A 13,340-nucleotide genomic window follows, 5' to 3' on the forward strand; every position below is an offset into this window, starting at 1 on the left:
TGGTGAGAAAATCTTGATGGTGACATCAAAAATATAAAACAAAATAAATGTAATTATAAACAAAAATAAATAATTGAATCAGTCATTACATGAATTGATTGAATCAGGTTGCTTTCAAAAGGATCTTTGATGATATATTATAAGGACTTATCATGGCAATCATTCATAATTCCAGCTTGATCCCTCTATCTTCTTGAGCTCTCCATCTTCATCTTAAATCAGGTTATGCAAGCTTAACTGAAATGCTGATCAAGATAAATGTATATTTCTGGAAGTTAAGTATGTTGCATCGCATTACTAAACCATGTAATGGATGTTCGCATCTCCTGTGGTCTGCCAAAGAGAAAGATCACAGCATGCCATCACATCCCACAAGGCTCTTTTCCATCTCTGAGAACTCTATTCAGCAGACTCACCTTTGTCATCTGGACTCATTCCCATCCATCATGTTTTCTACTTGTTCAACCACTCAGACAGTTCTGTCATTTAGATTCCAGAAGCTCCCATGCCCAATTCCGCTCCGGAGCCCCTGTGCCAAGTGGGAGTCGGCGAGAAGACAGAGAGGGGTCATCCACAGAGGCAACACAGAAGACATCAGCATCACCCATATCTCAGCACCTTGGCCTGTGTCATATCCATTTAAAAGAGCAACAACAGCTGCAAGAGCTTCAGATACAAGCTGAACAGGAGCTTGACATTAATGAGAACCTTATCTCACAGGTACAGAGTCGTTCACGCACAAAGTCTGACCCTACTATAAAGAGCACCGAGTCAGTGGCTGAACAAGACGGTCACGCCGAAGACAGCTCAAGCTTCAGAAACAGAGTGAAAACAATGGAGCCTTCACAGAGGTTTTTCTGTGACTCCTGCAAGGCAAAACTCCAAGCTGAAGGTTTGATCTCAGACACTGGGGAGACAGGAAGGCTCATTTTGCAGCAGTGCACAAATGCATGTGCTTCCCGTGAAGGAGGGGCTGTTGATCTCATTGCCTTACCGCTACCTGGGAATGAGGAAGATGAGGAGATGGATGATGGAGGAGGAAAGCTGCAGCCTCCCCCTCCCGCCATAGCAGCACCGCCCCCTGGGTTTCGTGACAACAGCTCTGACGAAGACGACCCTAAAAAGGGTCGGAAAGGAATCAAAGCCTCTGCTGCTGTGGCAGAGGGTCGAGAGGACGTTCCTGTAACACTGATTGATAATGTGACCAGTAGGACGGTTCAAGACCACGCTCAGGAGTTAGATGATGCATTAGTGTCCACCCTCCAGGCGCTGGAAGCACTAGCTGCATCAGAGGATTACCCACACCATCACCAGCAGACACAACAGACAGCAGGTGGACTATGTGCTATTAAAAGTGCTTGTTCTTTACATGTCTATGAGTAAATGAGACTTTTAAAAGTCAAGCAAACTGTAAAATCAGAAATAGTCATTAAAAACTGGTTGTTTGTACATCTTACAATTACAGAAGGCTAACATATTAAGTTATAAGGTCCCAAAACAAGTATCAATGCAGTGTTACCTACTCCTTACCAACAAAATAACAAACAGTATCAACACTTTTTTAGAATTAAATTTTTGACTTTAATTCTTAATTAGAACATGCATTTTCTTGTTATAATTTTGCTTACCTGAAGTGACCTTATGAGATTTCTTACAAGCATGGTTGTTGTTGTTTTTTGTTCCCTTACAGGGTTGATTGTGCTTGCTGCCATAACCCCTGAATCGTCCCTAGACTCTGGACATGAGACAAATTCTTCAGAGCTAACTGATGTGTCTGAGATGGTGTCTGCCATGAAGCAGCATCAGAACCAGGCTTATCTACTTGCCCACCACATCAACAAAGAGCGACTTTTCAGTCGACGAGACTTTCCCTTGACAATCCCTGGCTGTACCACACAAGCAATTGGTGGGGGGGCTTTTTCAATGAGCCAGATCCGTGGCGGATGTCCACAAAAATCTGTGATCTTAAGCAAGACTGTGCCCTTAAAAGTATGCCCCAATCAAGGAGTTAGTCCCTCTGACAACTCTGTGGAGCAGGGGAAGATCAATGAAACAAAAGGTGAGAAGAATATAGAAAAAACAGAAAGAGGGCCTGTCAAAGAGTCCTTGGAAAAGTCTGAACCGCAGACATCTGAGAAGCTTAAAGCATCTGATCAAGAGAGTGCTCCCAAAGTCAACATGGATCAGTTGCCTCAAGCTACTGAAGAAAAAACAAGCTCCGTTACCTCAGAAGGTGTCCAGGAAAAAGAATCTGGTACAGTTACCCTTGAAACTACCAGTATAGCCTTACCTGTTCTTTTACCAGTGGATAGAACTGCATCTGCTAAGATTTGTCCAACAAATATGTGCCAAGATGCCGACAATGCCTCAAGTGAGACCACTAAGCCTTCAAGTTCAAAGAGCCTTTTGCCAGCTGCTGACTTGTTCTGCACCTGTCCGGTACGACCAGAGCCTGGCCCACAGGTGCGTCTGAAAGATTCACAGGCCCAAAAACTGGTGGTGTTTCACTCAACATCTCCCACAGATGATGAGCGTCTCCGTGCCAAAGGACTTCAGTTAGCTAACAACAAAGATAACGCAGCAAAGACACCTGATGCAAGCTTGGCTAAGCCTAGCACCCTGCCCCCTACCAAGTACTCACCAGCTATGCCTGTTAAAGTAGAACGGAAGGAGATGCCAGAGCCAAAGGCAGAGAACTCCCAGAGTAAAGCCCCTGTGGAACCACAGAAACCTGCTAAAAGTTTGCCTGTTCTGGTAGACCCAACACTTGTCCTAAGTTGTGCAGAAAAGGGGGCAACTATCCCAGGAGCCGAGTATAAGAAACAGGCAAATAACAAAATCAAATCCCAGCGTAGTACTCCCTTCCTGAGTTTTAGGAACTTAATTTCAGCCACTTTCCCAGCACGTCTGCGCAGAGAGACAGATGAGCGTCGTGCTCAACTTCAGAAGGTCAGGCAGTATGAGCTAGAGTTCCTAGAGGAGCTTCTAAAACCTAAAACATCCCAAGGAGAGTTCATACCACAGGGATCCTCTCCTGTTCCCTCCTTTACCCCATGTGCCTGCCAGCTGCGCACGAGTCCCATACAGAAAGTTCCTGGGATTTCACGAGAACAGCGACGCAGCTGTGATTGTAAGAGAATGTGCCGCGGAATGCGTCTCCCAGATACAGCTGTCGGTTCTGCAGCGGACCAGAGAGGGAGAGAGAGAACAGTCTCCAAATCTCCGCCAGCTATTCCAAAGTCTCCACATGCTCAAGGAGAGTTACGGAAACCTCAGACTTTGGACATCAAAACCACTCGAATCCGCTCCACAAGCCTAGAGTCAAGGGAACCCAGAGATACACCCACGTCATGTTTGCCTACGTGCTCTACCCATTCAGAATGCATGGGTGCTCCACACTACAAAAAGCTACAAAGGAGATATAGCATAGGGGAGATTGACAATAATGACAGCAGCCCCCTGTATGCTGAGGTTAAAACAACAAAAGCAAAGAGCCTTGAGAAAGAAATGGAAAGAGTCAGGGCCACTGGACTTAGACTTCCAACTCCAGTAGAGCCTGTACATACTAAAGATGGGGATGCAAAGAAGAAGGGGATATTTTTTATTCAGGGAGAGGAGCTTCTTCAGGAAAGTCGAGAGGGTACCGCTGAAGTTCTGGGATTGCCAAGTGAGGATACTGAGGACAGAGAAAAATGCTGCTCCTTCTGCTTTTGTTATCGCAAATGTGAAGCTGCTGATGAGAGCAGTGAAAAAGATGAACTGTCTTATTCCATCCCCCTGCAGGTTTTGCCCGGGATGCACCTAGACTCAAGGGCAATGCCAGTAGTCAGCAAAACACTTCAGGTACTCAATGCAGAGGATTGCAGTGGGGAGGAGGAGGAGGAAGAAGAGGAGCCACAAACACAGAGGATTGATCTGCGGGCCTGTGGGAATCTGGAAACTAGCCTGGCAAGGGTACAGTCCTTGCAGGGCAAAACATTCTCGCTCCCTGACGGATTCCTAAATGCACAACTTGATGCCAATGAGCTGCTCTCAATTTTAAGGCAGTGTGCCAACAGTCCCCAAATTAAGGGTGAACCTCGTATCCCTCCTGCAAAACTGGCAGAGTACAAGCAAGAACTTGCAGTCCATTTTAAAGAGTTCAGGGCATCATGTAGACGCGTGGCAAGTGTTGAGAAAAGTCCCTCTCGAATGCTAAGTGCTGTCACAGCTAGCTTCCTGGTGCTGTGCAACCTTACTCAAACATTCATTCGGCTGGTCAGGGGTGTACGATCTGAAACTCAAAAACTGCAGCTTTTACGGAAGGTCGAGGAGGTAGCTGTCAACTACACCCTTCTTCTTCGTGCTGCTGAAGAGGCAATGGGGCACTCTAGTAGCCTCCCCAATAAGAGTGCAAGTCCTCAACTCCACACAGCCACCAACATGGGCTCTCTTAATCGTCCTATCAAAACCTTGCCCAGCAAGTAATGACTCATTTACTCAAGAGATTGTGGGGCAGGCCGGAAAGACAGCTGCTCAACACTTTCGCAAGAATCTCTACGGATCCTTCATCGGTTTACATTTTTACTCGCCTTTCTGTTCACCTACTGCTAAATTCCATAACCGCTTAACTATCTACTGTTATATGTTTATGAAGGTTGTGCTAACTTGTACACACAAAGGATCTTTTACAATGTGCACAGAAGTGAGAAAAAAAATACATCTGATCCTGTGCATTATAGATGACCAACAGGGCTGTTCACTCGTGTTCTTAGAGAAAGGGTGCTGTGAAATGGACTTCGTTTTTGTATATTTAGTTGTTCCTATATTTAAATAACAAAGTGACTGTCTAGGGAAGGGCTGGTGGGGTTATTTTGTGTCCTTACAATGGTTTATAAAGCGTATTATGGAAAAACTATATTATCATTATTGCAATTACTGTAGAGACATTATAACTACATAATCTAAAACATGCCCTGAGGGTGATATATATATGTATCACAGAAAATTAAATGATAACAGATTTTGTAAATTAGGTAGAGAGAGAACTGGTTATTTGGTAGTGTGGTTGTTGCTCATTTTTGTTTGTTGTGACATGAAATACTCCCTTTCAACAATATCACATTCACAATGTCTGGATTTGCATCTCTGTAAGCATCTGAATTGACACACTTTTTTATGAATATTTATGAATACAAGAGCCCACTAACAAGATAGTGGAAGGAAACACCTGCCCAGGGCAGACAATGTAGCAGATTTAAATTCATCAGAATATTAATTGAAAGGATACAACGGTTGAGCTGAGACCAAGATGAAAAAGGCGCTCCTGTTTGCTAACGCACAAAAAAAAAAAATCCTCCCTCGCTTTCACCCCCACAAACTTATCCAGATCCTTACCTCATACATATAATGGCTAACAGTGGCATCATTTTTTTTGTACTGGAGGAGTGGGCTGAGCTCATGATATCTGCATAATTTAGTGCAATCACTAAGCCAATGCTTATGTAGATGACACAAAACCATTTGTGACCCTGGAGCACAAAAGCAGTCTTAAATTGCTGGGATATATTTGTAGCAATAGCCAAAAATACATTGTATGGGTCAAAATTATAGATTTTTCTTTTATGCCAAAAATCATTAGGATTAAAGTTCATGTTCCATGAATATATTTTCAGACCTGCCAACCTTGGAAAAATTTTTTGAGTACCATCAGCGTGGGGGTGGGGGGGGTGGGTGTTTACAGTTTACTGTTTTTTACTGTTTACCCGGGTTTTTTGTAGTTTTTTTAGTTATTTTATTTAGGTTTTTATTGCCAATTAAAAAAAAAGAGAAAAAACTACAGCACACTTTATTTAAAACTTCAGTACACTTCTGTATAGGGCTGGGCGATATGAGCAAAAATTCATATCTCTGTATCCTGATGCGGTATACGGTAGCCTATATATCTCGGTAAATATTTTATTAAACAAATAAAGTGAATGTAAGCCATGTAGGCATATAGCTATTATGTGCAAAAACGGGTTAAAAACACATTACACTGTAACATTGCAATCTAAAAACAACAACAACAAAAAATTTAAAGCATAATTGAGTAAAAAGGCTATTTTTGATTACCCATTACTTTACAGTTGCTATCATACAAATACACTTTTTATAGGTTTAAAATTCTACGTCACTTAATGTCCAACTACAAATTTCAGCAAAATGTATATTTGAGTCAAGAGTTATTGCGCTCCTATTTCATTGAGCTCTGTCTGATTGGCTGTGGTGCGGCGCTCGTTTCTAAATGACGTCTGTGGAGATTAGCGGAGAATCGCTAAAGCAGAAGCTTATGCACTTCTGACAGCAAAATTAGACATATTTCCATTGGTTTTTTAACATTTACAGATGCAGAATATACCTGTGAAATGCAAGTTATGCATGAAGGAAAACAGCAACATCTCAAACACACATTAAACAGCGCGTCTCTGTCACCCTCACACAGCCTTTCTGTCAGAGCATCTGACGTGGCCGCGCGAACCCCTTTTCACAAACCATAAACTATAGGCTTCTAGGAGAGAAATAAAAACTCAGGAATTATTTAAATGCAAAAACAACAAAAGACGCTATGATTGGTTAACTCTTGTTGCTTTTTGAATACTGCGCGTGGACAGAGGGTAACTAGATTTTTGCGTAGTTTAGGGTGACAAATCGTACCAGGTACTTTGAGGTCAAAATGCGTAGCCGCTACGCAAAATGCGTACAGGTTGGCAGGTCTGTATTTTGTAAATTTCATACTGTAAATATATCAAAACTTAATTTTTGATTAGTAATATGCATTGCTAAGAATTAATTTGGACAACTTTTGCACTTACTCTCAATTTCAAAAAATTGACACTTAAGACTTGTGTTGTGGTCCAGGGTCACATTTCTTTCCTAGTATAGCCTATATAAGTACATAACCCCGTTTTTGAATATTGCTTTGTTTTCCTATCCCATCAAAGTCATGTAGACTTTATTTTTAGCCACATGTGACCATCCATTGCACTCTTGATACCATAACCCCGTTCCCTTCACACACAGAATAGTTGTTAAATTTTAATAAAACCAACTGCTGTCTTATGTCTGAAAACTTTTCTGTCTCCTCTTCCAATCTAGGATATAAATGGTTAAATTATGGTTTTATAATCCCATACAAGGCTCTACTGCTGTGACATTTAAACAATTAGCATCTCACTGTTTTGGTGTCTTGCATGTTATCCCTACTTTAAAAATAGAACCAAATGAAGTGGGCTCTGTCAAGCCAATAACTAATAGATTGTTTAATGCTGGGTTTGGGTTAACTTGTATCATTAAAAGATCAATAAGAGTACAGATACAGTCTAGTGTTTTACAATATTTCAGTATAAAAGTATAATTATTCTATGCTCAAAAAAAAAAACATGTAAAGAACATGAGATATTTGTGAAGCTTAAAGTCATTCTGAAAAGAACATTGCAAATATTTATCAAAACTTTTTATTTTAAAGATAAATCACATGTATCTTATGATTTATAGTAGTATGTACCAGAGATGAATAGTAACTATATTTTAGAGTATAATATAGCATGGAACATGTTTATTTTTATAAAATACAAACAATATCCTCATGTTTATACTTTTTTTCAGACATAGTTTGTGTCAAAGACTAGTTGCGTTGCCAAAATGAGATTTGTCACTGTGCTTCATTTTTGTTGTATGTGTTCATATTTAGTTCTTTGAGTTCTTGTCAGTGTTTTTGCTTCACTGTGGTCTTTTTGTGTGTAAGGTCATGTTTTAAAGCAATAAAGATTATTAAAAGTAACATTTTCAGCTTAGTTTTGGCTATGAGATCAACTGATCGAATTCATAATGAGTGCTCTGAAAATACATATACATACATATATATATATATATATATATATATATTATAATGATATATACAGGTCCTTCTAAAAAAATTAGCATATTGTGATAAAAAGTTCATTATTTTCCATAATGTAATGATAAAATTAAAACTTTCTTATATTTTAGATTCATTGCACATCAACTGAAATATTTTCAGGTCTTTTATTGTTTTAAAACTGATGATTTTGGCATACAGCTCATGAAAAACCCAAAATTCCTATCTCAAAAAATTAGCATATCATGAAAAGGTTCTCTAAACGAGCTATTAACCTAATCATCTGAATCAACTAATTAACTCTAAACACCTGCAAAAGATTCCTGAGGCTTTTAAAAAACTCCCAGCCTGGTTCATTACTCAAAACCGCAATCATGGGTAAGACTGCCGACCTGACTGCTGTCCAGAAGGCCATCATTGACACCCTCAAGCGCGAGAGGGTAAGACACAGAAAGAAATTTCTGAACGAATAGGCTGTTCCCAGAGTGCTGTATCAAGGCACCTCAGTGGGAAGTCTGTGGGAAGGAAAAAGTGTGGCAAAAAAACGCTGCACAACGAGAAGAGGTGACCGGACCCTGAGGAAGATTGTGGAGAAGGATCAACGATTCCAGACCTTGGGGGGACCTGCGGAAGCAGTGGACTGAGTCTGGAGTAGAAACATCCAGAGCCACCGTGCACAGGCGTGTGCTTTTGAACCAGAAACAGCGGCAGAAGCGCCTGACCTGGGCTACAGAGAAGCAGCACTGGACTGTTGCTCAGTGGTCCAAAGTACTTTTTTCGGATGAAAGCAAATTTTGCATGTCATTCGGAAATCAAGGTGCCAGAGTCTGGAGGAAGATTGGGGAGAAGGAAATGCCAAAATGCCTGAAGTCCAGTGTCAAGTACCCACAGTCAGTGATGGTCTGGGGGTGCCATGTCAGCTGCTGGTGTTGGTCCACTGTGTTTTATCAAGGGCAGGGTCAATGCAGCTAGCTATCAGGGGATTTTGGAGCACTTCATGCTTCCATCTGCTGAAAAGCTTTATGGAGATGAAGATTTCGTTTTTCAGCACGACCTGGCACCTGCTCACAGTGCCAAAACCACTGGTAAATGGTTTACTGACCATTGTATTACTGTGCTCAATTGGCCTGCCAACTTCCTGACCTGAACCCCTAGAGAATCTGTGGGATATTGTGAAGAGAAAGTTGAGAGACGCAAGACCCAACACTCTGGATGAGCTTAAGGCCGCAATCGAAGCATCCTGTGCCTCCATAACACCTCAGCAGTAGCACAGGCTGATTGCCTCCATGCCACGCCGCATTGAAGCAGTCATTTCTGCAAAAGGATTCCCGACCAAGTATTGAGTGCATAACTCAACATAATTATTTGAAGGTTGACTTTTTTTGTATTAAAAACACTCTTCTTTTATTGGTCGGATGAAATATGCTAATTTTTTGAGATAGGAATTTTGGGTTTTCATAAGCTGTATGCCAAAATCATCAGTATTAAAACAATAAAAGACCTGAAATATTTTCAGTTGGTGTGCAATGAATCTAAAATATATGAAAGTTTAATTTTATCATTACATTATGGAAAATAATGAACTTTTATCACAATATGCTAATTTTTGAGAAGGACCTGTATATATATATATACATATACATACATATATATATATATATATATATATATTAATCTATATTATTAATATATTGACTTACACCCTTACCGGTTACACGTAAAAGTACACAGTAACAAAGCATTTTTAAATCACTTGCAATCTACTATATTTAATTCATAGATTATCAACTAGATGCATTGGTAATGCATTAATAGGCTAAACACAAACAGCAAGTTCTTAATTTATTAACACTGTAATTAACCAATTATTAATGTAAAAATATCACATATAAAAAGATATAATATTTTTTTCATCCTCATCCAAACACAAACAAACCATAAACAAACAAAGTACAGCACAAAATTAAATCAGTAGTAGAGTTGTTAATGGTTATAACCATTCACACTTCAGGTCACAAAAAACACTGGATTGTACAATATGAATGTATTGAGAGCATCAAAAACAATATACACATAACATATATTATTACAAATTCTCAATCTCTCTCTCTCTCTATCTATATAGGCCTAAATATTATATATAGTTAATAGTTGATTCTATTGAATTGATGATCAAATTATATTAAGGATTCATAAACATTTGTACTTCTTGATGTAAATGATTTTTGTTTTAGATGCTGTCGATACCCAATTATTGTATTTTTTTTTTTTTTTTTTTGCGTCTGCAAACAATACTTAAAAGTAGAATAATTTATTTTATTTTTATTTTTTTAAATACATTCATGGTTGTCACATTGTTAAAATACATCAGTTAAGGTCAGGATATAAAGCATTATCTAACGCCTTACACTCAATTTATTAAATTCAAGAAAAAGGGTCTAACCCTAATGGGTTAAAAAAAAAAAAAAAAAAAAAAAAAATTAAGTTGCATGTCTGAAGGGTATCCGTTTGCTTTCTTGGTGTGGTATTCAATATATTTATGGCTACACCTAAATATATACATGGTTATATTTTATTTTAAGGTTATTTTCTTTCTTACAGTATAATTATACATTTAAGTACTGAGTTGTATTAATTAACTACATGTACTTACTACAGGGTTGGGATTAGGGTTTATCTTGGGGTTACTTGCATGTAATTATGCATAATTTATAATTATTTTAATAGTAAGAAGATACAGTATAACGTGTAACAAGGACACCTTAAAATAAATTGTTACCATATACTTTTATGTTGAGCACTTCACATGATTTTATTTTTTGGGCTCACTGAAAAAGGTGCTTATCATTCCGAGAATGCTGCTCATGGTCTGATTCATTTGATGTGAGGTTTGGGGAGTTTTTGAAATCTTTTGTCAGCATAATGTCTAAGTGCAGTTTAACAGCTGGATTTTGTTACTTTCAGTAAATAAACATCAAATAGGAGCAATAGTGACAGGGACTTTAGCAGATATACTGAAGCAAGACCTGTTTTTTCTCTAATATTTTTCCAGTACAGTTAAGAGAATGCCACTTTATATTGTGTCTCATTTAACCACGTTGTGTTTAGAAACAAATGAGTAAATAAAAATTGATACAGTGATATAATGTAACTCTTCGGAGATTGACATTTGCCGTTATTAAGGTTGGGACATGGCGAGGTTTATGGGTGTCCTACTGTAAATGTAAATGTAATTACATAAATTTGACCTTGGACCATAAAACTTGGTAGCACATGCGTATTTGTAGCAATGGCCAAAAACACACTGTATGGGTCAAATTTTTGTTTATTTTTTAATGATAAAAATCATTAGGATATTAAGTAAAGATCATGCTCCATGAAGATATTTTGTAAATTTCCTACCGTAAATATATCTAAACTTAAGTTTTTTTTTTTTTAAGTAGTCTAATATGCATTGCTAAGGACTTCATTTGGACAACTTTGAAGGCGATTTTCTCAATGTTTAGAATTTTTTTTTTGCACCCTCAGATTCCAGGGCCCATATTCACAAAACATCTTACCGCTAAAGCCTGTGTGCAATCCGGACGCAGACTACTTGTATTTATACTACCAAAAGCATATGCTGATAGTCCACTCTGTAACAAACATGTGAACAAACAATTGCCCAGAATTATTGCACATCTGGCTGTCTTTATATTGTTTTATCAACGGATTGCACAGGTTCGAGTAGCAATGGGCTTCTTCACACAGCCTGCACATGTGCAATTGGTGCTTTTGAAGCCTACTGGAAAATGGTCACAAAAAATGGGAGGTATGTGGATGTCCACTCACAGCCTCCGCGCATACTCTCCGATGACGATTTTTACGACACGCATACCATAACAGACACTTAGCAGACTCACGGACGCGGAAATTATAACACAGGCTTAAGAGTTCTCCTAAATAGCCGAAAAAGTTTTTAGCAATGATTTTTTTCTTAAAACCTGTTCACAAAGCTGCTGAGACAAACTTTTACTAAGGAATAGACAGAAGTCTTAAGCTCAGAGTAAGGGGGCGGTGCTGACCTCGTTGCTATGGATGATGTCAGCATGCTTATTAACTATGCACACAGTGATTGGCTGATAGTCTCTGTCAAAGATTTATTCATAGAAATACTGCAGAGCACAGTGTTATGTTGCCATATTTAAATAAAGGTTTAAAAATAAAACTGCTAATTGCCACATTCAATAAAGATTTTAAAATGCATGCTAAGAGTCACTAATTAAACAAGTATATGTTCAGCTAATTGTCAGCCTCCTACACGTATCCTCATAATTAGTGAATATGCATATAAACAGCCTTTTAATTAATATAGTAGAGTAATCATGGCTGATAGTAAGACATGCAAACCTAAGAAAACCAAACTGGATTCAAGAACAGCTGTTACTTCTTGCCCACCTGGTTAATGAAAATATGGATATAATCAAAGGAAAATCTGGAGTTGGGATAACCTTCAAAACTGAAGGCAATACCTTTATAAAAGCTCATTATCATCAAATGTTTCTGAAATGTTTACGTTCTGAGGCAGACTGCCAGCAACAGCTATTGTAGGATAGTCTGCTCAGCTTTCACAGATTTAGGAGGTAGTTTTAGAGCTAGAACACTTTGTGAAACACTCCTAGAGCAAAAATTTAGGACTGACACACCCATTATTTTTAAGATTTTCTCCTTTATTTGGCGAATTATGAGCTACTTTTAGCCTCAAGATGTTTTGTGAATACATGCCCAGATTTTCAAATAGTTGTATATCGGTCCGATCCTAACAAAACATACATCAATGGAAAGCTTATTTATTCAGCTTTCAGATCATGTACAAACTTAAAAATGACCCTTACGACTGGTTTTGTGGTCCAAGTTCACAAATGTTCTTTAAATGGAGATGCAATGTAAACACATTTAGAGTACATGGTGTCAAATGCTCTCGAGTAAATCCACAGAAGCCTTGAGGATAGTCTGAACAGACAGTCATGCGTTTGGGAGTAAACTCGGAGATGATACAAAGCACTCGAAGAGCATCTCCATCAGCTCCCTACACCATATCCTCCTGCCAAGATTTTTATGCAGCTTACAGTACATTATGAAAGCCTTTGTTCTTTTCAATATTCCTGCAGTATTTTAGCTTAACTGTAATTACAAATAATCAAATGGAACACAAAATATCAATGTTCTCTAAATGTAACGCCTTGCAAAATGTCTTGTAGCAACGCTTCAAAGTTTGAAAATACAACTTCAAACTGATCTGGATTTCTTTGTAATTATAATATAAGAGTTTGATTAAACTAGAACAAACACCTGCCAGTGGGCTCAGAAATATGAGCTTAATTCAAAGGGAAAACAAGATCCATACCCCACGGATATGTTTGTTCTCGTTTACTCACTTCATTTTGTCCCGTTTTTCAGAAAACAAGACCTCTTATGTTCA

The 13,340-nt window shown here is 38.6% G+C and overlaps 1 protein-coding gene across 3 annotated transcripts in view; it reads left to right on the forward strand.

Annotated features, from left to right (window-relative positions):
- LOC109078476 (FERM and PDZ domain-containing protein 3-like) overlaps positions 1-5,617 on the forward strand; it is a 134,537-nt gene extending 128,920 nt beyond the window's left edge. For 2 of the 3 annotated variants that reach the window (XM_042737852.1, XM_042737853.1), the window contains 2 exons: positions 491-1,333; positions 1,691-5,617. In XM_042737852.1, coding sequence (XP_042593786.1) covers positions 491-1,333; positions 1,691-4,467 — 3,620 coding nt within the window. In that variant the 3' untranslated portion in view covers positions 4,468-5,617. The remainder of the gene's footprint in view (positions 1-490; positions 1,334-1,690) is intronic. The other variant, XM_042737854.1, reaches the window with a different exon arrangement.
- The last annotated feature ends 7,723 nt before the right edge of the window (positions 5,618-13,340 follow it).

The sequence above is a fragment of the Cyprinus carpio genome, chromosome B14 (assembly GCF_018340385.1).
Source record: "Cyprinus carpio isolate SPL01 chromosome B14, ASM1834038v1, whole genome shotgun sequence".
NCBI classification, from domain to species: domain Eukaryota; kingdom Metazoa; phylum Chordata; class Actinopteri; order Cypriniformes; family Cyprinidae; genus Cyprinus; species Cyprinus carpio.